General features: G+C 47.2%; 1 protein-coding gene across 1 annotated transcript; it reads left to right on the top strand.

The window, feature by feature from the left end:
• The first annotated feature begins 1210 nt into the window (after nt 1-1210).
• MEN1 (menin 1) lies at nt 1211-16425 on the top strand. The gene is made up of 10 exons (XM_048514496.1): nt 1211-1339; nt 4168-4617; nt 5446-5654; nt 6157-6285; nt 7466-7506; nt 8711-8798; nt 9059-9195; nt 11419-11557; nt 13601-13771; nt 15446-16425. The coding sequence occupies exons 2-10, from the start codon at nt 4182-4184 to the stop codon at nt 15875-15877; spliced, it is 1782 nt and encodes a 593-aa protein (XP_048370453.1). The 5' UTR covers nt 1211-1339; nt 4168-4181; the 3' UTR covers nt 15878-16425.
• The last annotated feature ends 8350 nt before the right edge of the window (nt 16426-24775 follow it).

Here is a 24775-nt window from a genome sequence, read left to right as displayed (position 1 = left end):
TATCAGAACTTTAAAAGCCCTCGACAATACTTTAAAAGTACCTTATCAGAATCTTCTGTACTTGAATTAAAGCGACTTTTTGCAGTTACGCTGCATGTAAGCTTTTCCATGAAATAAATAAAAAGGAACTTTTGCAAGTGTAAATATTCTGTGAAAAAGTAACTTTTGCAAGTGTAAACATATTGCTCCCATGTACAGCTGCAAGCTTAATGCTAAAGAACTGCTAATTAATAATAAATAAAATGTTTTAAAATTCGTTGACCGAAAAACAAAAATGAAGTTCACGCAGCACTTTTCATTGGAACCAAATGAAATGACACAAAATGTTGTGCAAACTTTCCAGTTCATCAGATATTGTGGCCCAGCACATTCTCTTGCAAAGCTGAATGTCTTCCATTCTTCTTCTGTCACAGAAACCACCCCAAATCTGTCAAAATAATCCTAAATGCCAGAGCAGAAACACACTTCCTTGGGAGGTTAAGAGCCATGGAAAGTGCTTCATAATCTCTGTATTAACGTTAATGATAGTTGAATAGATTTTGCACAAGGACCAATTATACCAAATTTGGTGATATTGCCATGTTCTCCATTTACAAAATTTTCAGAGGTCTGTCTGCTTTTATTCTGTTGACAGATTCCTTCCTTTTTTGGCTGAAAAAAATAAGCTATCCTTGAAGTTGATAATATTCTACAGCTCTAGCAGTCCATGCAAATCCTAAACCAAGAATGAAAACCACGCAGAACCTTTTATTAAGCCCAACCACATGGTGCAAGATTTTGAGTTCCCCAGAACTCTTTACCAGGCTGGAAGTCGCATTTTAAAAAATGTAGAAAGCAGATTCTGCAAGCCATGGCGTGAAGGTCTCATCTTGCATGCATCCTCGTAGAAACGCTAAGCAGGGAGCCTCCCATCCCCCCTCTATTCTGAGACGGGAAGCAGGTAACTGTAGCAGAACGATTGATTTTTACAGAAATTTTACAGATTTTTACAGAAAAAAAGGCAAATGCAATTCCTTCCTTGACCAATCTTTCCTTCCAACTTGTTTCAGGTTACTAATACTTGACGTTTAAACACAGAAAAGCTGCAGAGGAGACTAAAAGACTACAATTCCCAGAATGTACAAGGGAATTGTAATGGCTCTTGGACAGAGCAGAGATTGTATGACATGCGCCTGTCTGCTGGCTCCTTGCCGGAAAAGGGGTGGGATCTACGGCAAAACCCCGAGCAGCTTTTCCCAGCATGCCTCCGTGGTGCAAGACTCCAATTCCCGTGTTCCTGTGCGCGTTGAGCATGGCTGCAAATTTTGTAGCAGCGCATTCAAATTAGAGAGCTGGAGAGGTGAGACTGAGAAGGGGGTGTGGCGGGTGGAGTGTGGGTTTGCTTACAACCCCCCCCCCTTTTACCTTCCTCAAATGAAGCATGGAAGGGGGGGGTTCATTGCAAGCTAGGGGGAGTGGTGCTGGAGGAATGCATGCTCCTTCTACCTCCTTGTTTTGGCGGCAATGCGGGGCGGGGATGGCATATGTTGTCAAGCATCTTTTCGGAAGTTCTGGTTGAGGGTTATTGATGACCCTCTTCTCTGTATTTTTTTTTTTTGGTGCATCTAACACAAAAAACCCACGGGATGGCTGCGTTGACTCGGTTGTAACAGAAACAAAGAGGAGCTTTGTGGTACCTGGAAGATGTATTTATTTCATTTGTAGCCCACCTTTCTTTCCAGTGGAGGTCCAAAATGGCTTACAGCGTTCTCCGCTCCTGCATTTTGTCTTCACAACAGCCCTGTGAGGTTGGTTAGGCTGACAGAGTGTGACTGGCCCAAGTAGGGTTGCCAGTCTCAAGGTGGTGTCTGGAGATCGCCTGCTATTACAACTAATCTCCAGGTGACAGAGATCAGTTCACCTGGAGAAAATGGCTGCTTTGGAAGTTGGGGTGTAGGGCATTAGACACCATTGAAGTCCCTCCCCGTCTTAAACCCTGCCCTCCTCAGGCTACACCTGCAAAAATGTTCTGGTATTTCCCAACTTGTAGCTGGCAAACCTAGGCCTGAAGTCTCCCAGTGCGCTTCCATGGCACAAGTGGGTATTCAAACCCTGGTCTCCTAGATACTAATCCAACACTTTTAACCACTACTCTGTGATATCATCTTTTGTAGGATTGGTACATACACACCATTGTACATTCACAGCAGTAAAAGGTGATACTGACTTGCTAAACGAATTAAAACCGATTCTGCTGTTTTGAAAGGAGCATAAATATAAAATGGAACCTTACATAATGTTATAGAATTCCTTGGAATTCCTGGCCTTGTGGTTTGCTACCTCCCCCCCCCCCCATTCCTATTTTATCTGTTTACAGAGGATACAGTTAAAATATCTGAAATGACTTGCCCCTGAAAGGTCATGGTGGGCACTAGAGTTTTCCTGGAATTACAGTTGATCTCCAGACCATAGAGGTCAGTTCCCCTGAAGGAACTTGCTGCCTGACATTTTGTGGTTCGCTCTGCTTCCTGTGGCAGCCATTTTGTCTGAATTCCGAAGATATCCACAGGCTCAAAAAGGAACTGACAGCTTTGAGGGCGGACTTCACAGTATATAGCTAAATTTGAGTCCAGTAGCACATTAGAGACCAACAGGATCGGACAAAGGGAGTTTTGACTCTTGAAAGCTTATACCCCCAAAAGTTGTTGGTCTCCAGTGTTGCTGGACTTGAATCTAACTGTTCTATTTCAGACCAACATAGAGTATGGGGGAAGTGGAAGGCCTAGAGCAACTGCAGTGGGTGGATGCTCTAGGCCTTCCACTTCTTCCATCGAATACTTTTGACCCTCTAGAGCAGGGGTCCCAAACCTTTTTGAACTTGTGATTTGGAATTCTGACACAGCATGGTGGGTGCAGCAACAAAATGGCTGCCACAAAATGGCTGCTGCAGGAGGCAGAGCCAGCCATAAAGTAGTTGCCATAATGTAACTTCAGTAACACAGGATAGATACTTACATTGTGGTGGTAGCGACTACCAAAGCAACATTTAACAAAATCTGCACAGCCAATCAAATCTCCAGTAGTCATTAGAAGGCCTGCTGGGCCAAATTTATACTTGGCCCCACTTGCTTCCTAATAACACTTAGTAGGTTTCATGGTGCCCAACAGCACCAGGTTGGGGGCCTCTCTCTAGAGACTAATATATACTGATCAGCTTTTAGTATCTTTACACACGACAGTCAGAGACCACTGTGAGAGGTATGGGACTGCAGCTGACTGTTATTCTCCTATGGTTCTTCGGAGCGGATTGTTCTCTTTATCACTGAAAGAAACCTGGAGAAGATTTGGGGAGGGTTTTTAAAAGGTTGAGTGGAACATAGCTATAGCCGGTTACACCAAACATTTAGGATCAACTATTTTAAGATTAAATGGTCAGTATGGCATACAGAACACATAAAGTGATGTAAGGTGGAAGAAAAAAATGGGGGAGTGATAAATTTAAAATTTCAGTTTTGGTGAGAGGAAGTGACCTTACAGGAAGGGGAGGAATTGGACGAGCTGAATTTTGACCAGGGTGTCACATGGTATGATATCTCATCCCCATTGAGTTCCCACTCCAAAATCCATCCCTTAAATGCTGCTTGAAAACCCCCAGGGATTTCCCCAGCTAGAGTTGCCAAGTGAGCAGGCCTGGGTGGAGCTTTTGCCTGCCAGGGCTTTGGACTAACTGTGCAGATCCTGTTTGGCCTGAAATGTTGAAGAGGTGCTACCTTGCTCCCTGACATTTTGTGGCTTGCTCTCCTTCCTGTGGTAGCCATTTTATCTGAATTCCAAAGATCCCTGCAGGCTCAACAAGCTTGGGACCCCTGCCCTAGAGAATTTCTAACCTTGCCAAAATTTTGAATTTGTGGGGCTGTAAGATCCTGCTAAATTAAGCATCTGTTTCATGATGTGAGTTTTCAAGCTGCTAAGGTTCAGCAACGTTTCTTTCCTGGCTCTTCAGAATGTTCCTAGACAGAAACCAGTTGTGGTAGAGTTTCTAAATTGTGGCTGCAACCACTTCTTTTTCCTCATTAAGATTGCCTGTCTGTTTTTACTGTTTCGTTGATAGAATGAGGGTGGTGAAGTCTTCTACTATATGTGACCCTTTTCTTCTTCTGTCTTCCCCACTCCCAACCCCTCCTGCAGTGGTGTCTTTTACCATGGGGCTGAAAGGTGCCCAAAAGGCACTGTTCCCCCTGAGCTCGGTGTCGGACGTGGTGCGCCTTTTTGAGCTGGAGCTCCGCCGGGAGCAGCCGGATCTGGTGCTCCTCTCCTTAGTCCTGGGCTTTGTGGAACACTTCCTGGCTGTCAACCGCGTCTTACCCACCAACGTACCAGGCATCAGTTTTGAGCCGGCCCAGGGACCTGACAGCTTGACTTACTTCCCAGTGGCTGACCTGAGTATTGTGGGCGCTCTGCATGCCCGCTTCACAGCCCAAATCCGCGGAGCTGTTGATCTCTCACTCTATCCACGTCCGGATGGCTACTCCTCTCGGGAGCTGGTCAAGAAAGTCTCCGACGTCATTTGGAACAGCCTGAGCCGCTCCTATTTCAAGGACCGGGCGCACATCCAGTCCCTGTTCAGCTTCATTACAGGTGAGACCTTGTGCTCTCGGGAAAGATTCCTGTGCTGCCATTTTGTGGCCTCCTCTTGTGGAGACGGAAAGGAACGGTGGTGTAAGAGCAGGTGAACTCTAATCTGGAGAACTGGGTTTGATTCCCTGCTCTTCTACATGAGCGGCGCAGTCTTGTCTGGTGAACCAGATTTGTGTCCCCACTCCTACATTCCTGCTGGGTGACCTTGGGCTAGTCACAGTTCCCTCAGAACTCTCTCAGGCTGAGAGCCGGTGTGGTGATTAAGAGCAGATGGATTCAAATCTAGAGAACCAGGTTTGATTCCCCACTCCCCCACCTGGCAGAGGCTTATCTGGTGAACCAGATGTGTTTCCGCATTCCTACATTCCTGCTGGGTGACCTTGGGCTAGTCACAGTTCTTCGGAACTCTCTCAGCCCCACCTATCTCACAAGGTGACTGATGTGGGAAGAGAAAGGGAGTTTGTAAGCCCCTTTGAGTCTCCTTACAGGAGAGAAAGGGGATGTAAATCCAAACTCTTCTTTAGTGGGACAGCCTCTGCTTGGCATACGAAGGGTTAAAGTTAAAGTGATCATGTAGTAGGTGATGTTAAAGACGTCAGCCTGAGGCCTGCAATTGCCGCTGCCAGTCTCAGTAGACAATACTGACTTTGATGGACCAGTATAAGGCAGCTCCACGTGTATCATTGAGATATGGAAATATAGGGATATTTGGGGAAAGTCCAGTGTTTGACATAACAGTGTTTGACAGGCAGTTGTTTCCTATCAGTGGCTCTCCTTATCTCCGCCTGTCATGCCTGCTTCAGTCTGACACCGGTTTCTCCTTTTCAGGCACCAAACTAGACAGTTCAGGCGTGGCATTTGCTGTCGTGGGTGCCTGCCAGGCACTTGGACTGCTGGACGTGCACCTGGCGCTCTCTGAGGACCACGCTTGGGTAGTGTTTGGCAAGGATGGTGAGCAAACGGCAGAAGTAACGTGGCACGGCAAAGGCAATGAGGACCGACGTGGGCAGACAGTCAACTCTGGCGTGGCAGAGCGGGTAACTAAGTTTACTTGGGGAGGGATATGTACCTTTTTGAAGGTTTTGTGCAAAACCGAAGGCAAATGGGTCCTGGCTCTAAGCTTGCCTGTGCTGTGACCTTACTAGGTGGCAATAGGCAAGCCACATTTGTTTTGGCCTCTCTTCCTTGCCTGTAATATGAAAGTAGGTGCAGCTGGGGCAGGGGGGAGCAGAGCCATGACTGTGGGTGGGGAGAGAAAAGAGGTGTGATGGAGGATCCCATAGGTATCCTGTACCAAAGGACTTGTAAACACTTCCACATGACTGCGGGCCCACCTGAAAAGGCTATTCGTACTGGTTTCTAAAATAATGTACAATACATGAACTACCTTGGACATGTGTAATGTGTTCTCTCAAATGTTTTTATCTCCATCTTTCATTATGTCTGAAATTTCTACAGTTCAGCGCTTGAGAGAGGCATGCAGACGCTCACTGAATTCCCAGATATCTCACCTGCAAATGTCTTTTTCCTTTTTTGCAGAGCTGGCTGTATCTGAAGGGCTCCTACCTGCGCTGCACTCGCCAGATGGAGGTGGCGTTCATGGTGTGCGCCATCAACCCCTCCATCGATGTGCACACGGACAGCCTAGAACTGCTACAGCTGCAACAGGTGGGCTGATGACTCTGGTGGCCCTCCTCAATCTCTGCTCTGAAGGGTGCCCTTCTGTAGGGACTCCAGCCTCCTGCCCTGTCACTGGAACATTAGAGGCCGCTTTTGGCACAGAGCATTTCATTTGCCCCATGCCCATGTCCCTTGCCTTGGTCTGCAGACGTTTCCTACCAAATCTCCTGCATCATCCTTCTTCCCATTTGCCTTTTTTTGGGGTGGGGGAAGAAATACATATCAGCAGAGTTTAAAGCGGAGTCACTCTGGTGAGATGAGAAGGTCTTTAGTCTTCTTGCACTCACTGCAGCCTCCTACCACACTTGGAAAAGAATACTCTTCACGCAAGATGTTCTTTCCATAGGAAGGTTTTACTTTAGCAGTTGCAAGGTTACACAAGTCTACTCTATACAAGACTATAATACTATACAGAACTCTTCATCAAGAACAAAGTTGAACACATACTGAACTCAACAATCACACTCTGAACTTAGCATATACAATCCCTGCAACAATCTCTCACTGGTCTAGAGTCACAGTTGAACTCAGCAATCATGTTAAAGGTTAACTGCTGCTTTCCCCCTAGACTGACTGTCTCCAGCCTTTGAGTTGAGCAAACTTCTGCTGACTTAGAAGATGACCCTTTTGTGAACCTTTACTCTCTTTTTTAAAATATATCATAACAATACAAGTGTATGCAAAATTATTCAAGAGATCCACAGTGTCAGTGACTAAATAGAACCTCCTTGTCCAATGAGTGAAACCCTCAGAATGCTATTTGGTGGCAGTCAGGAGAAGGGCATCAGATTGGCTGCTTTGTGGAACAGAATGTTTTAATGGGATTAATTTTATAGACATGGAGCTTGGATATTAATTATAGGCTTATTTATTGACTAATTATTTATTCGCTCCTCCAGTGATAATTGTGTTTTATGATGATTTTATGTATGATTTATGTTGTACACCGCCCAGAGCCCTTCGGGGATAGGGCTGTATACCGAATGAATGAATGAATGAATGAATGAATGAATGAATGAATGAATGAATGAATGAATGAATGAATGAATGAATGAATGAATGAATGAATGAATGAATGAATGAATGAATGAATGCTGGCTGAGAGTTGAGCCTCTTTGTCTGACTGAGCATGGCTATTCTTACGTTCTCTGTCTCCCATCTTTTACAGAAGTTGCTTTGGGTTCTCTTTGATCTGGGCCATCTGGAGAGGTCAGTATCCTGGAGCAGGCCTCTCTCTCCCTGCCCTGCTTGCGGTCACCTTCGTGCCAGCCATTATTTCAGCAACAGCCCCTAACTCATGCCAAGTCTTGTTGTATTCTCATGGAGGGGCTGATCTGTATGTTTGTGTTTGAGTCCTGTGCTGTCTCATTGTCAGATGATGGAGGGGGTGGACGTGGCTCAAAACAGCTGCTGCTTCCAAATGTCACCTCCCAAGAAAAGGGGGGGGGGCACAGTCATTCTATAGTTAAGCAGCATGCTAGCAAGCATGCTAATTTTAAAATTGTTCATCTTTAGACAGCAGCATTCGTACTACCCGTGAGACTTTGTGCAAGAAGGTTGTCACCTGGGAGTGGGGCTGTGGCTCAGAAAAACCCTGAGACCCCAGAGACCTGCTGCTGCCAGTCAGAGCAGACAATACTGCCCTTCATTGGCCAATAGCCTGACTCACCATAAGCCATCTCCCTGTGCATTCACCTGTGATGTTCCATCTGTGAAGCGGCTCTTCCCTTATGATTGAATGTATTTATGTGCTTCATTCATACCCTACATTCAGAGGTGGGATCCAACCAGTTCTCACCACTTCTCTAGAAGTGGTTACTAATTTTTTCTGAGTGCCGAGAAGGGGTTACTAAAGCAACCTCCCTGCCCAGTAGGGACTGGAGGTGCGTGTGTGCGGCGGCGCCACTGTTTGAATCCCACCACCATCGGGACCTGTTATTAAAATTTTTGGATCCCACCACTGCCTACATTTCTCCCCAAATGGGGAACCACTGCAGCTTACAGGAGCCTCTTCTCCTCCACTTTATCTTCACAACAAACCTGTGAGGTAGATTATGCTGATGGTGTGTGACTGGGCCAGGGTCATCTATAGCTTCTATGACAGAGTGGGAATTCCAACCTGGATTTCTCAGATCCCAATCCCAACATTTTAACCACTACACCACACTGGCTCCGGACACTATAAAAGGTGACATTTTTCCTAGCTGGAAACTGGGACGCCCCCAACAAGTTCCATAAAATGATATACTTCGTGAATAAAATGTGCATGATCCATAGCAGGCTATTGATAACTGTTCCAGGACTATCCTAGTCCTCAGGTTTGAAGTTGGCTGTAGCTATGTCTGAGAGAATACAAATTGAAAATCAGCAATTCCTTTTCACCAGCTGCCTCAAACTTCATCTTGCATCACAGGTACCCGATGGCTCTGGGAAATCTGGCTGACCTGGAGGAGCTGGAACCTACTCATGGCCGACCCGAACCCCTCTTTCTCTACCACAAGGTAAGGACTACACGAGTAGATATTGCAGTGGCCTCATTAGCTTTTTGTAGATGTGACTCAGGCTCCACCTGTATCTCTGAGCTTCATCCTTTTACAGTTGAGTTTGCAGCCACAGATGCAGGCGAAACGTCAGGAGAAAATGCCACTGCAACACGGCCATACAACCCGGAAAACCCACAACACCCTAGTGATCCTGAAAACTTCTGGATGTGATCTCACTCTGTCTTGAGCACCTCCCATCTCTTATCTTCTCTCTGCAGGGGATCAATTCTGCCAAGCAGTACTTCAACAATGAACACATCTACCCGTACATGTACCTTGCAGGCTACCACTGTCGGAACAAAAATGTCAAGGAGGCGCTGGAGGCCTGGGCTGACTCAGCCACTGTGATCCAGGAGTGAGTTCTTTTTCCATAGACAGAAATTTCACTTCCCTTTTTTCCATCTGCTTTCATCTGTGTTTTCCACACTGGCCAACAGATAAAGGGAGAGAGAAGAAGAGTTTGGTCTTATACCTCGTCTTTCTGTCCTGTAAGGAGACTCAAGGTGGCTTGCAAGCTCCTTTCCCTTCCTCTCCCCACAACAGACACCTTGTGAGGTAGGCGGGGCTGAGAGAGTTCTGAAGAACTGTGACTAGCCTAAGGACAGCAAGCTTCATGTGGAGGAGTGGGGAAATAAATCCAGTTCATCAGATAAGACTCTGCTGCTAATGTGGAAGAGCAAACCCAGTTCTCCAGATTTGAGTCCACTGTTCTTAATCACTACACCACCACTCTTAAATGCCCTCAATCTGTCTTAACCACTACACCACACTGCTAAACACTAGAATTCCGAGGCTCAGTCTGCATGGAGGTTTTACTTTTGTTTCATGTCTAAATAGGAGTAGTTGTGGGTGGGTGGGGGCAGGTGGTGTTTTGTGTTTTGAGAATGCATACAACCCTCTCGTCTAATCATCCAGTTTCTGGAGGGTGGCAGATCTTTTGCAAACCTAATTTGACATCCTACATTTGGAAAGATCACAGTCCAAGTTTATTCCCATGCTGTGTGGTGGGAAGTTGTACATTTTCTGAAGATCCTGCCCATACTGGTAGCACTGTCAGTATGGTGCAATGGTTAAGAGCAGTGGGCTCTAATCTGGAGAATGTTTCCCCATTCTTCCACATGAGCAACAAACTCTAATCTGGTTCTGGTGGGTTTTCTGGGCTTTGTGGCCATGGTCTGGTGGATCTTGACCCTAACGTTTCGCCTGCATCTGTGGCTGGCATCTTCAGAGGTGCATCACAGAGGGAAGTCTGTTACACCCTGTGTCCAGAGAGAAGGGAATGTTTGGAGTATATATTGTCCATGTCCCAGGGTGGGGAACCAATCAGTAAGTGTTTGGGTGGAACTTGTTGTGCAAAGATGTGGTTGATGTCCATTGTTCATGAACTCCACCGAAACACAGGATTTTCATTCACCAATACTACTTCTGCTGCAGGGCATGGAAATGTGAATCACACCCTGGACTGATAAACCCCACCCGCAATCCAGTACTATCAACCACATCTTTGCATGACAAGTTCCACCCAAACACTTACTGATTGGTTCCCCACCCTGGGACATGGACAATATATACCCCAAACATTCCCTTCCCACTAGACACAGTGTGTAACAGACTTCCCTCTGTGATACACCTCTGAAGATGCCAGCCACAAGATCCACCAGACCACAGCCACACAGCCCGGAAAGCCCACCAGAACCAGTTGAATCCGGCCGTGAAAGCCTTTGACAAACTAACCTGGTGGTGACTGTTGGGTGGGGAGCGATTGTAAGCCACTTTGAGACTCCTTTCAGTAGAGAAAAGCGGGGTACAAAACCAGCTTTTCTTCCTTTGCTCAGCCCTTTGCAGCCACCATTTCCCTCCTTCACTACTGGAAGGCTTTTTTGGTACTTTGAAAGAAATTGGTGATCGACATACTGCTGTAGCGAAAAATTGGCAATTGACATATCACTGTAGTCTAATAATTCAACTACCTTTTCCAAAAGCTTGACAAGAGTCCTCCAGTGGCACTCAGTTGTGGAAACTGTGCTGTGGAACACAAAATTAAAGACTACTGGGGATGATGGGTGAAAAATAACTGGTCAACTTTCCATGGGATTACAGGATTTGCCCTTATAGGTTTGGCATTGCAGAAGAGCTCAGTCAAAATATACTTATCTGTATAGTTTGCATTGATTTCTGCTCATTGAGTCAGAGCCATTGTCTGTAAATCAGCACCCACTCCTGCAGGTGGGAGCTCTCCCACATTCATGTGCCCTCATTCATGAGAGCCAGCGTGGTGTAGTGGTTAAGAGCAGGTGCACTCTAATCTGGAGAACCGGGTTTGATTCCCCGCTCTGCCACTTGAGCTGTGGAGGCTTATCTGGGGAACTAGATTAGCCTGTGCACTCCAACACATGCCAGCTGGGTGACCTTGGGCTAGTCACAGCTTTTCGGAGCTCTCTCAGCCCCACCCACCTCACAGGGTGTTTGTTGTGGGAGGGGGGGAAGGGCAAGGAGATTGTAAGCCCCTTTGAGTCTCCTACAGGAGAGAAAGGGGGGATATAAATCCAACTCTTTTTCTTCTTGCTCCCTTCTCCAGTTATAACTATTGTCGGGAGGATGAGGAAATCTACAAGGAATTCTTCGATGTGGCCAATGACGTCGTTCCGAACTTGCTCAAAGAGGTGGCCAGCCTTGCTGACTTGGCAGAAGAGAAGGGAAGTGGAGAGAGAGGAGAGGTAAGGAGGAGGGAGGTGGATCAGGGGACCAGAACGGATGTCGCTGGGCCTGCTGGTCCCTCAAAATGGGGGAGGAGAAGCAGCCACGCGTGATGGTTTTTGATCAGCACTTTGTACAAGGTTTTGGAAAGAGCATGGAAGAAACATGGGCCACAGAAGATAGCAACTAATAGTGGGGGGGCGATTCTGAGTAATAAGCCGGGGCAGAGGAATTCTAGAAGCGGCAAGCAAGACTTCACAAAAAGGTCGCTTGTGGGACTGGGGGGGGCGGGGGAGGGCAGGCCTGTCCTGGCACAGGAAACCGTGAGGGAGGAAGCGTGGTTTACACGTGCAGCAGCGACAAAGCGGCAAAATGCGGAGGTGATAAATTGGGGCTGTATTGCTTCAGGTTGCGGGTGGCAGATTCCAGTTCTGAATATTCCTTTGCTGTGGGAAAGAACTGTGCGTAAGAAGGAAAGGAACACAGCAGGAGAAAGCTTCCGCTCTTCTCTTGGCTCACAGTGCTGGTTCTCTATTTGTCAGGGTTGTTGTTTTTTTGTGTCTAAAACAGGGGGGTGTTCTAAAATCTGATCCTCCACCTGCAGTCCAAATCAGTGCAGTCCATTTTACCACCTCATTCCTCTGCGTATGTGGCCCAAGCATGGAAGGCTGGACATATGAATCTGCCTTCTACTGAGTCTGACCATTAGCCTAACAAGGCCAGTATTGCCTACTCTGACAGGCAGCTGCTCTCTAGGGACTCAGGTAAAGGTCTTCCACATCCTCTGATCCTTTGAGCCACGGATGCCTGGGATCTCCTGCATGCAATGCAGATGCTCTACCACTGAGCCGCAGCTCCTTTTCTTAAGGAAAGAAGAAGAGTTTGGATTTATATCCCCCCTTTCTCTCCTGTAAGGAGACTCAAAGGGGCTTACTAACTGCTTACCCTTCCCACCTCACAACAAACACCCTGTGAGGTAGGTGGGGCTGAAAGAGCTCTGAAGAACTGTGACTTGCCCAAGGTCACCCAACTGGTGTGTGTGGGAGTGTACAGGCTAATCTAGTTCCCCAGATAAGCCTCCACAGCTCAAGTGGCAGAGCGGGGAATCAAACCTAGTTCTCCAGATTAGACTGCACCTGCTCTTAACCACTATGCCACTGCTGCTCTTGTGCAAAATAGAATACAAGAGAAGAGGGTGGAATACCAGTAGAAGAGCTGTGTGAGGCCTAGAAGCTTGACCCAAAGGTGAATGACGAGGGTGGAAGATGTCGTGTCATGAGTAGAAACATATTCTGAATCCATGAGTGAAGAGGAAGTTCCAGGAGGCAAATGGGGTTATTTGGAACACTCTGAAGAGCCATGCAGCTGGATTCAGAGAGGGAAAAGCTGAAGAGGAAGAATCAACAGAGTTTGGTAGTTACATGGAGAGGAGAGGAGCCCATGAAATAGATCAGAGCGAGAAAGGTCTTTGGCTCTGCTGGCTGTGGTGGGCTTTCCGGGCTTTGTGGCCGTGGTCTGGAACATCTTGTTCCTAGCGTTTCGCCTGCATCTGTAGCTGGCATCTTCAGAGGTGTATCACAGAGAGAAGTGTTCTCATTTCTCTCTGTGATACACCTCTGAGGATGCCAGCCACAGATACAGGCAAAATGCTAGGAACAAGATGTTCCAGACCACGGCCACAAAGCCCGGAAAGCCCACTACAACCAGTTGAGTCCAGCCGTGAAAGCCTTCGACAATACATTGTCTTGGGCTCTGGTGCAAGGGAATATGAGAGCTACAGGGGATGGTACCTACTCCAAATTTTCTTTTTTCTACCCCTAGGCCAGTTCTTTAAGTCAGATGGATTTATTATTTTCTAAATTTTTAAATTGCAATTTTTGTCTGCCATTGTCTTCTTGTATTACTGGTTTTGTTCTTGTTTTCTGGTTTTGTTGTGAATGCATATTGTATATCAGAAGCCTTTGTGCGGGGTGTGGATTTCTTAACATCCAAGTTTGGGAGTCACAGCCAGTGTGAGCAATGTGTATGGAGCAAACCGACCTCACCTTCGTCTTCTTTCTTAGTCTTCTCCATTCCAGGCAGGCGGCTCAGCTCTGCAGGACCCTGAGTGTTTTGCTCATCTCCTGCGTTTCTACGACGGGATCTGCAAATGGGAAGAGGGCAGCCCCACTCCTGTCCTCCACGTGGGATGGGCCACGTTCTTGGTGCAGTCCCTGAGCCGGTTTGAAGGGACGGTGAGCAATGATCACCTTTGTATTGCGAGGGGATCGAATGGGGCTTTGAAGGTCAGAGAGGTGCGTGCGTGCGTGTGAGTGAGAGAGAGAGAGTTGAGGAGGGCTAGTATTGAATCACTTCTAGGAGTGCTACAGGCCAACAGTGGCTTGTGGGTTTATTTATTTGGGCGTCTTAGTTGATAGTTCCATGGGAATGTCAACTCAATGCATGGCAGCTGTGAAAAAGGCAAACTCTATGCTGGGGATAATTAGGAAAGGAGTTGATAATAAAACTGCAAGGATTGTCATGCCCTTATATAAAGCAGTGGTGCGACCGCACTTGGAGTACTGTGTTCAGTTCTGGTCGCCACATCTCAAAAAGGATATCGAAGAGATAGAAAAAGTGCAGAGAAGGGCAACGAGGATGATTGAAGGATTGGAGCACCTTCCTTAGGAGGAGAGGCTGCAGCGTTTGGGACTCTTTAGTTTGGAGAGGAGACCTCTGAGGGGGGATATGATTGAAATCTATAAAATTATGCATGGGGTAGAAAATGTTGACAGAGAGAAATGTTTCTCTCTTTCTCACAATACTAGAACCAGGGGGCATTCATTGAAAATGCTGGGGGGAAGAATTAGGACTAATAAAAGGAAACACTTCTTCACACGTGTGATTGGTGTTTGGAATATGCTGCCACAGGAGGTGGTGATGGCCACTAACCTGGATAGCTTTAAAAAGGGCTTGGACAGATTTATGGAGGAGAAGTCAATCTATGGCTACCAATCTTGATCCTCCTTGATCTCAGATTGCAAATGCCTTAGCAGACCAGGTGCTCAGGAGCAGCAGCAGCAGAAGGCCATTGCTTTCATGTGAGCTCCCAAAGGCACCTGGTGGGCCACTGCGAGTAGCAGAATGCTGGACTAGATGGACTCTGGTCTGATCCAGCAGGCTAGTTCTTATGTTCTTATTTATTATTTATTATTTAGATTTATTAACCACCCCACCCCCGCAGGTTTGAGATGTATTCCAGTATAGCACGAAATAATCAAAATCTGATTAAATTTGGTAAGGAGTACAGTTAATAGTTGGAAATAAGGATCCATCATCGTTGGATTTAAGCAGGCTTGGGATCTCAGATTGGAATTGTTAGGATAATCTGAATAGTTGAAAGGAGACGTCAGTTTTGGAGTCAATTTTAGGAGGCAAGTAAGCTTGGCTTGGTTGTGGGAAGCCCTGGATGAAATCCTTGAAGGTTTGTGAAACTCTCTGCCAGAGGAAATATAAAGCTTTTAAGATGCATTTAAAAGGAGAGACTAGCAGGCCAGATTTTGCAGTGGTTTCTAATAATTGTGCAAAATCCAGCTTCTTTCCTGTTCGTCCCTTCAGCTTCTCTAACTCTTGGCCCTTTCCACTTTTAGCTGTCTGTCCTCTTGGCATCCCCGTTTCCACCCACTTCCCATAGCACACAATTCCTCCTGTGCCTATACCAAGGCCCCTTCCGCACATGCAGAATAATGCACTTTCAATTCATTTTCACAATTTACTCCGCTATTCCGCGCAGTGGGTAATAATACTGAACATGCCCTGAAACAAAGACTCTGTGGCAGATTACCTTGGGGTCGCGGGAAGCTTGTTGTGCATAATTGGCCAGGGTTGATTGCCTGTGTAAGCATCATGTCCTTTCTCCCTGACCTCAGGTGCGGCAGAAGGTGACCCTGGCGAGCCGAGATGTGGACACCAATGATGATGATGACCAAGGCAGCGAGGATCTGCGGGAGGGGCGACGTCGCGGTCCCCGCCGCGAATCCAAACCAGAGGAGCCGCCCCTGCCCAAGAAGGTGATGGAACGCCGACGCCCAAGCTCGGGCCAACGCGCGGACAAGCCTGCTCTGGAGAAGGAGGAAGGGCCTAGTAGTGGCCCGAGCCCACCTCCTGAAGGTCCCATCCTCACCTTCCAGAGCGAGAAGATGAAAGGCATGAAAGAGCTGCTGGTGGCTGCCAAGATTAACTCCAGCGCTATCAAGCTGCAGCTCACAGCTCAGTCCCAGGTGCAGCTGAAGAAGCAGAAGGCCTCTGCCCCCCGTGACTACACCCTCTCCTTCCTCAAGCGGCCCCGGAAGTCTCTCTGAACCAACCAGGGGGCTGTTCTTGGAGCCGTGACTTTGTCCGTTCTCCAGGCACCGCTGCGTAGCCTGCTGTGCCTAATGCGGAGCATGGAAAGCAATACAAGTCCTTTGTCCTTTACATAGGGGTTAAATTTCCTTCTGAAGACCCCGAGGACAGGTAGACTCTCCTCTTGCCACAGTAGAGTCCCTGAGAGGCAGCAGAGGTTAAGATTCTGGCATGGATCTCTAGATGGACAGAATTCCTGATGTGCCCAATATTATCCACTGTTGGAAACCTTGCTAGCTACTGGTTCTCCCTGCCGGCTAGAAATGCTGACGTGTTACCAAATCCTAGCAGAGCCTTGAGACACTTGTTTACAAAAAAGCTGGGGTGGGGGTAAGGGATGTTTGTTGCAGAGATAAATACTACTAAGCACACTGGGGGGTGGGGGGCATAGCACTTGCTGCCTCTGGGGTCATATTTGCAATAAGGAGGGAGAGAGGGTCACGATTTGTACTGCCAATGTTTGGATTTTGTAAAAGGATAATAAATTAGGGTGACTTTTTGTAAAGAAGTGGTCTCCGTATTATTTTTTTAAAATCACTACAGATTCTGGTGTTCGATCCTTTTTTGGGAAAGTCCGGCAACCATGCCAAGGTAGTCTTGAGAAGAGCGGTTTAGAGGCAGGCAGATTCCGCCATGTAGCCAAAAAATGTATTGTCTCTCGCCATCTTGGGTCTCTGGCAGCATCCAGCTCTCTCCTCTGCGGGCTTGCTGCCTCCTTAGCTGATGCATCAAGATTTACAATATTCTTTCAGACTTCACAGTATTTCAGCTGTCCCAAATTCCACTCTTTTTTTTTCCTGACATCTGCAATAAACGAAATTCCTGCCTTCTTCATTAGCTGATTTTTGGTGTTGTTTTTGCATCCAGGGGTTTCCATCTTGCAAGATGCCACACAGCTGAGATCAAACTCTGCTGACAAATCCTCCTTATTCCAAGAATTTACCTTTAGGCATCACAGCAGTTAGACCCTTCTGAGCTGATGGGTGCAGACAGCCTGGTGTTTTTTTCCCCCCATCAGCCGACTACTCTGTTGCGCCTCGTTGCCCCCGATCAACATCAAAGGCTGGACAGAAAAACAGGTCAGCCCCCCCCCCCCCCAGCTTTTAGATCCTGAAATATCCCTCCAGTGAGGCCTCCTTTTTGGATTTCTCCCAAATGCCATGTTAAAATTGTTTGAGGAAACCAAGCCTTCAGCCTTCACCTCTGAAATATATGCTGGGGAAGTCCTTTTCCTCCCAAGTGGGGTGTGTTTGGAGCAGTATCAACCATCCTCTGAGGAAGATGCTTTGGTGGCCCAGAAATAGTGCCTAGCCTATAAGAAGAGAACCCTGGGATGGGAGGGGGCTAAACCCTGAGGGAGGGGGCTAAACCAGGGGTCTGCAACCTGCGGCTCTCCAGATGTTCATGGACTACAAATCCCATCAGCCCCTGCCAGCATGGCCAATTGGCTGATGGGTTAGACAATTGGCCATGCTGGCAGAGATTGATGGGATTTGTAGTCCATGAACATCTGGAGAGCCGCAGGTTGCAGACCCCTAAACCATATCAACTCCCATGTCTTATTTGTTATCTATCCTTTCTGGCATGGAAATGAAAGCAGCATATCTGGGTGGTTCCCAGGTGCTCTTCCTGCCAGACAGTGATGGTCCCTTTGTGTGGAGGTGGGGATGTGGTCTGCACACCCTTGCATTGTACAGTCATTCACACAGGATGACCCATGTGCTGGAGGCAAAACCTAATTGCCATGTTAGAGATCTTGCCATGTTAGGACAGTGGTGGGTAAATCAGTGCTAGAAACAGGACAAGCCCACCAGCCAAGCAGAGGTCCTGCAAAAGGAGGAAAAACCCCAGCGTGGTGTAGTGGTTAAGAGCAGGTGCCCTCTAATCTGGAGAACCGGATCTGAGTCCCTGCTCTGCCACTTGAGCTGTGGAGGCTTATCTGGGGAACTAGATTAGCCTGTACACTCCAACACACGCCAGCTGGGGGACCTTGGGCGAGTCACAGTTCTTCTAAGTTCTCTCAGCCCCACCTATTTCACAGGGTGTTTGTTGTGAGGGGGGAAGGGAAAGGAATTTGTAAGCCCCTTTGAGTCTCCTTACAGGAGAGAAAGGGGGGATATAAATCCAAACTCTTCTTCTTTCCTTAAGAAAAGGAGCGGCTCAGTGGTAGAGCGTCTGCATTGCATGCAGGAGATCCCAGGCATCTGTGGCTCAAAGGATCAGAGGATGTGGAAGACCTTTACCTGAGTCCCTAGAGAGCAGCTGCCTGTCAGAGTAGGCAATACTGGCCTTGTTAGACTAATGGTCTGACTCAGCAGAAGGCAGATTCATATGACCAGCTGAGTGACCTTGGGCGAGTCACAGTTCTTTGGAGCTCTCTCAGCCCCAACTGCCTCACAGGGTATTTGTTGTGTGGGAGGGAGGGAAAGGAGATTGTAAGCCTTTTTGAGACTCCTTACAGGAGAGAAAAGGGGGGGGGGGGATATTAATCCAAACTCTTCTTCTTCTTAGTAGCCCTTGAAGCACCTGGCAGTCTCTGGGGGATCATCAGCCCGCTGACTGTGCTCTATAAAACTGTTAAGCTGTATGAGGGGTGGCCAGCAAGTGCCCTGGGGCCATTTGTGCAAGAGTGGTGTGGGGGTTCAAGTTTTAGACAATGAACAGGGAGACCCAGGTTCCAGCCCCCACTTTGCTATGGACGCTTGCCGGTGACCTTGGGCCAGTCATACTCTCTCAGCCTAATGTGGGAAATTTTTCAGAATTTTTTCTGGGGAGAAAAGAGTAGTATAAATAATGAAAAGTAAGAAATATGCCTACCATCATGGTACAAGTAGAATTCTGTGAAAACTGGGTGAGGGGAGGCAATTTATTTTGGCAAATTTGCATTCTGCCTTTTTTAGCTCCTTAATGAAATTAATGTCCTAATTTAGCTCCTTAATGAAATTAATGTCCTAATGTTTTATAGGGACAGGGGCCTCCAACTGTTCGAAAATTGAAAATATTCTTACATCCAGTCCCTCTGAATCTTCTATACCTGCATGTCGATTTGGATCCCAACGGATGAAAAATGTGTTGTCTGAACTTGGGATCTGTAGAGTATGTCCAGGTATGTTTTTTGAAAATTAACTCTGGATTTCAGAGGGGATTGCAATGTTCTATAATGTTAGAATCATAGAGTTGGAGGAGAACACAAGGGCCATCAAGTCCAACCCCCTGCCATGCAGGAATACAAAATCAAAGAACTCCTGACAGTTGGCTGTCCAGCCTCTGTTTATAAACCTCCAAAAATAAGATTCCACCACCTTCCGAGTTGTTCCACTGACAAACAGCCCTTATTGCCAGGAAGTTCTTCCTAATGTTTAGGTTAGGAGTGGCCAACTTATGGTGCTCCAGATGTTCATGGACTACAATTCCCATCAGCCTCTGCCAGTATGGCCAGTTGGCTGGCAAGCTGATGGAAATTGTAGTCCATGAACATCTGGAGCACCATAGGTTGGCTACCCCAGGTTCAGGTGGAATCTCTTTCCATAGTTTGAATTCATTGTTGGGGAGCAGGAACTTTCATCTTCTGTGTTGTCTATGCATATATTCTATCCAACTCCCAGAAGAAGAGAGGTATACATAGCTTTCCTTCCCTTACATTATCCCCAGAACAGCCTTGTGAGGTAGATCTGCCCAAAGTCAGCCGGTATGCTTCCGGAGCAGGGATTTGAACCTGGATCTCTCAGGTCTTGGGCCCCTTCCACACATGCAGAATAATGCACTTCCAGTGCCCTTTGCAGCTGGATTTCAGTTTGCGAAACAGCAAAATCCACTTTCAAACAGTTGTGAAGAAGTGGATTGAAAGTGCACTATTCTGCATGTGCGGAAGGGGCCTCAGTCTAGCTCTCTGTCTTCTATAGAGTGTTCTGCTCTAAGCTGTGCTCATTCACAAGAGCTGTCACACGAGGCCTGATGAATGGTGCTTCATGTCAGTCGGTGATGGCTCTGGGAGGTGCTGCAGGGCTCATTCTGCCCCTGGTCTAAAAACATCGTGGGCCAGTTTCGGCCCCAAGTTAAGAAGCTGCTATTTATAGTTGGCTTCAGGGGTTTGGCCCTGGATTAAAGGCTGCGGAGGCTCTGAGTGTCTTCCCACAGAAACCACATCTTATCCTTTGCCAGATTTTATGTTCCTATGCAGAAAATGGCAACAGGCCTGCAAACCCAGCCTCCCTCCCTTGCTCCTGGCAACCTCTCCCAGTCTTTCCTCCCAGAGGGCTGTAGCAGAACAGCTGGTATTTCTACAGATTGCCCTGGCCAGGCTCACCATTTTCTACATTTTTGTGTAGTTGGAAATGAGGTGGCCATCTGTTCTCCTGACTTCATCGTCTGACTTGAATTTCGGGATAAGCCATGGCTTGCTGCAAGCAGCCAGGGTCATACAAGTGCATCTGAGCATGCATGGGCCTGCCAAAGTTCTCTGTGGCAACATTTTCTCAATGTATTGTCGAAGGCTTTCCCGGCCAGAATCACTGGGGTGTTGTGGGTTTTCTGGGTTGTATGGCTGTGTTCCAGTAGCATTTCCCCCTGACGTTTCACCTGCATCTGTGGCTGGCATCTTCAGAGGATCTGATGATAGCAAAGCAATCAAGACAGTAGTTAGTGAACACCACCCAGACACAGGATGTCTCTCTGCAGGAAACAATTAAATGGATTAAAATGCCAGGCAACTGCTATGCAGATGCCCTCACTAATGGATTATGCAACTTCAGTCTTACATACATATGCTAAAATGGGCGGATTCCACTTAACACATGCAAATTACACTTGCAAATTGCATCCTTAACACTTTCAACCAATGCAAATGGTTCCTTCTCCCACTCCAGACATTCCACAGGTATATATAAGCCACTTGCTTTACTACCATCAGATCCTCTGAAGATGCCAGTCACAGATGCAGGCGAAATGTTAGGAGAAAATGCTACTGGAATACAGCCCAGAAAACCCACAACACCCCCATATTTTCTCAGTTATGATTTTAGAGCATAGGCAGAGTGCCCTAGTCTTACCCACTGATCCCCAACTCAGACCAGAAGATGAAGAAGAGTTGGTTTTTATACCCTACTTTTTCTACACGTTTAAGGAGTCTTAAAACAGCCTACAAATTCCTTCCCCTCCTCTTCCACAATAAATACCTAGTGAAGAAGGTGGAACTGAGAGAGTTCTGAGAGTTCTGTGGCTGGTCCAAGGTCACCCAGCAAGCTTCATATGGAGGAATGGAGAAACAAACTTGGTTCAGCAGATTAGAGTCCACTGCTCATATGGAGGAGTGGGGCATCAAACCCGGTTCTCCAGATGAGAGTCTGCTGCTCCTAACCACTACACTATACTGGCTCTCTTAACGAGCATCACTTAAATTACCCAGTACTGAGTGGTAATGTTTCGTGTTGACAGAGCAGGTTTCCAATGTCCAGAAAGCTCCCTATTATATCTGATCTCCATAATCCAGTAAGATCAACCAGATAAGCTGCATGTTGCAGATGGTGGGGCTGAAGCACAGAGATTAGGGGGGGGGGTTGCTGTTCTTTTAACGCCTGCTCTCTTTGGACTCTGTCAAAAAGCTGGATGTGGGAGGCAGTTTCCTCCAGTGCAATCTGTTGTGGTCCATCTGCAACAACTCATTCAAACCATGCCTGGAAGCAGAGGCATAGCAAGGGGGGAAAGAGCCCAGTACACGGGTGCGTCCTCCGTCCCCGCCCTGGAAAGCCCACGCCATGCCACGCAGCCACAGGGGGGCGCGCCCGGTGCATCACGCGCACACTCCCCCACCCCCTTGGAGCTATGCCTCTGCTTGGAAGGGGCAACAAAAAAGACCGAGGTACCTGTACTTCTAACACTTGTATGGAACTCTAGATGGAGTTTGTCATAAGAAGTGTGAGAAGCTGCACCTGCTTAAATTCTCTCCTCTAGAAAGTACAGGAACTCCTTTGTTTCTCCCCTCCTCTGCCACCATTCAGCACAAAGTGGTGACTTGCATGTATGAACTTGTTCTTGGTCCGTGCAGATCTACAATTTATAAAAAATATCTTGCATGTAAAAGAAGCTTTTGGATAGGCTTATGGTTAATCTTACTAACTTGGGTCTACACTGTAATTGCTATTGACTGTTCAGTGTATTCGCCAGGTGTGGTCGTCTTTTACTGAACTTCTATCATAATTGCGGTCCCCATTTTATTGCATGGCCTCTCCGTGGAGGTCTGCAGAGCGAGGCAACTTTTCTTATAGCTATGAAGAATGTAAGGGCAACCATCTTGGTTCAGACCTATGGTGGATGCAGTTTGCCAGCCAGTTTTACAGTGACCACCTGATGCCCCCAGAAGGCCTACAGGCAGAACAAGGAAGCTAAGACCTCAGCAATTACTGCCTCCAAGCATGGAAGTTCTATTTAGTCATCATGGCCACTGTTAGATGAATCCCTCAAAAATACTAACAATAAAGTGCCACTGAGTCACATCCAATTCATGGCCAACCCTTCATGCAGTTTTCAAGGCAAGGGTTGAGCAGAGATGGTTACCTTCCTCTACAGAGCAACCTGGGCCTTCTTTGGTGGTCTCCTAGCAACGACAAGAGCAGGCTTAGCTTCCAAGCTCCGACAAGCTCTGGGCTATTCAGACTGCCCATCCATCAAAAACAATTAAATATTTGATAAGTACATTTGCATGATTAACAGCACTCGTGACACCCTTCAACATTTAATAAACTTTAATTTTGTATTGATGACGTATTTTAATCTGCTACCAGAGAAGCGGCTTCGAATTTTATGGAGAGGTGGGGTATCAGTGTTTAATAACAAAATGATGATGCTACCTTGCAGAAGCAACACAGTGTGGGATCTGGGCAGTGCCTGATAGAAGAAGAAGAGTTTGTAAGGAGACTCAAGGTGGCTTACAAGCTCTTTTCCCTTTCTCTCCCCACAACAGACACCTTGTGAGGTAAAAGGGGCTGAGAGAGTTCTGAAGAACTGTGACTAGCCCAAGGTCACCCAGCAGGAATGTAGGAGTGCAGAAACACCTCTGGTTCACCAGCCTCTGTCATTCAGGTGGAGGAGTGGGGAATCAAACCTGGTTCTCCAGATTAGAATCCACCTGCTCTTAACCACTACACCATGTTGGCTCTTGGTGGTGTCCTGGGGATACCCCTGCTCCAGTGCACAGTCTTGTATTCAATGATGGAAGAAAGGTGGTTCATAAATACAGCTCTCCAGCCTTGTCACAAAGGAGCGGCAACTCTGCGCATGAAAGCTGGGGATTTTTAGAAACAGCACTTTTTCTGTCGCAAGCACTTAGATAATTATACCATACTGGCAGGGCTCTCCTTGTGCAGTAATTAGTGGGATTACTTTTCTGGCCCTGCTGGCTTTAAAGGCAATCTTTTCCTCCCCTTTCTCTCTCCCCCTTGCTTTCTATCAGAGATGGCATAAGCCTCGGGTTTGGCAGGAGGGGTCCTCCTTGGCAAACAAGGACAACTTGGCCATTTGCCTGCATGCAAGTCAGTGTGTGCATGCAAACATTGCAGGTTCCAATGTCTTCAAGAAGGGAAAGAAAACCAGGAAACCCTTCTTTGCTGTGGCTGCTGCCTCATTGGGGCTTAAGTCCAGGAGCAGAAGGGAACAGCCACAGGTCTTGCTAAGTCTTGCTGGAGGGCCTTCCCACATCACCTACCTCACTGGAACAGTTCAGGGATTGGTGGAAAGGATGGTGTTGGGGGTGGAGGGAAGCCGGGGGAGGTTGAAACAGCCTTGAAGTAAGTCCTCTCTCCATCTTAATGAAGGCAAGCAAAATTGCACCACTGTAGTTGAAATGCCTCTCTACTGTCACAGTTACGACGTGGCTAGCTGGCCCAAATAATGCTTGCCAACCTCTGGGTCAGCTGCTATTTTTTGAATTGGGTTTGTGGTTTGAATTGAGCAGGGCCCTCAATGGGGCAGCCATACACAGTTTGCTCCCCTGATTCACTCCTTCAGGACCCAAAGGGTATGTGATAGCCTTTTGGTACCCTCTGTCCCCTGTGCACCCATAAGTAACAGTGGCGAATCTGCTACATCAGATCGTGAAAGTGGAAAGTACTGTCAAGTTGCACCCAACCCCATGGGGTTTTCACGGCAATGAACATTCAAAAGTGGTTTGCCATTGATGGTCTCTGTGTTTTGACCCTGGAATTCCTTGGCAATCTCCCAACCAAGTTCTAACCAGGCCAAATCTGCTTAGATTCTGAGGTCTGATAAGGTCAGTCTATACCCTTTTCAACAAAAAGAACTAAGTAGAATTGCTGGGGTGCTGTGTGGTTTCCGGGCTGTATGGACATGTTCTAGCAGCATTCTCTCCCGGTGTTTTGCCTGTATCTGTGGCTGGCATCTTCAGAGGATCTGATAGTAGGAAAGGAAAGCAAGTGGAGTATATATACCTGTGAGTAACAATGAAGATCGCAAGGCTCCACTTCTATCAGATCCTCTTCCCACAGGCTCAACACTCGAGAATGCTCTTAAATTCAGCACCCCAGTGGTCTGACGATGAAAGCAATCGACAATAAGTAGAATTACTTTGTCTACGTGCTGGACTGTCTTTGTTTTAGAATGTTCCACTTGGATCCTAGTGCCTACTTAACAGAACCAGGTAGGCACTGTGACCCAAGCAGAGCATTCTAAAACAAAGACAGTCCAGCACGTGGTGGATGAAGTTACTTAGTGCTTTTTGTTGAAAAGGGTAGAGCCTGGGCTATACAGATTAGGGCAGATCCGATCATAAACTCCATCTAATCCAGCATCCTGTTGCCCACAGCGGCCAACTGGAGCCCCTAAGAAGCATAGCACAGAAGCTG

This window comes from Sphaerodactylus townsendi, linkage group LG01, assembly GCF_021028975.2.
Source record: "Sphaerodactylus townsendi isolate TG3544 linkage group LG01, MPM_Stown_v2.3, whole genome shotgun sequence".
Lineage (NCBI taxonomy): Eukaryota > Metazoa > Chordata > Lepidosauria > Squamata > Sphaerodactylidae > Sphaerodactylus > Sphaerodactylus townsendi.
This window is presented reverse-complemented; position numbering and strand designations above follow the sequence as displayed.

Coding starts and splice junctions, on each gene's coding strand:
- MEN1 (XM_048514496.1), top strand. CDS start 4,182: ATGGGGCTGAAAGGTGCCCAAAAGGCACTGTTCCCCCTGAGCTCGGTG. Junction 4,618..5,445: donor CCTGTTCAGCTTCATTACAG/GTGAGACCTTGT, acceptor TCTCCTTTTCAG/GCACCAAACTAGACAGTTCA. Junction 11,558..13,600: donor GAAGTGGAGAGAGAGGAGAG/GTAAGGAGGAGG, acceptor CTTCTTTCTTAG/TCTTCTCCATTCCAGGCAGG.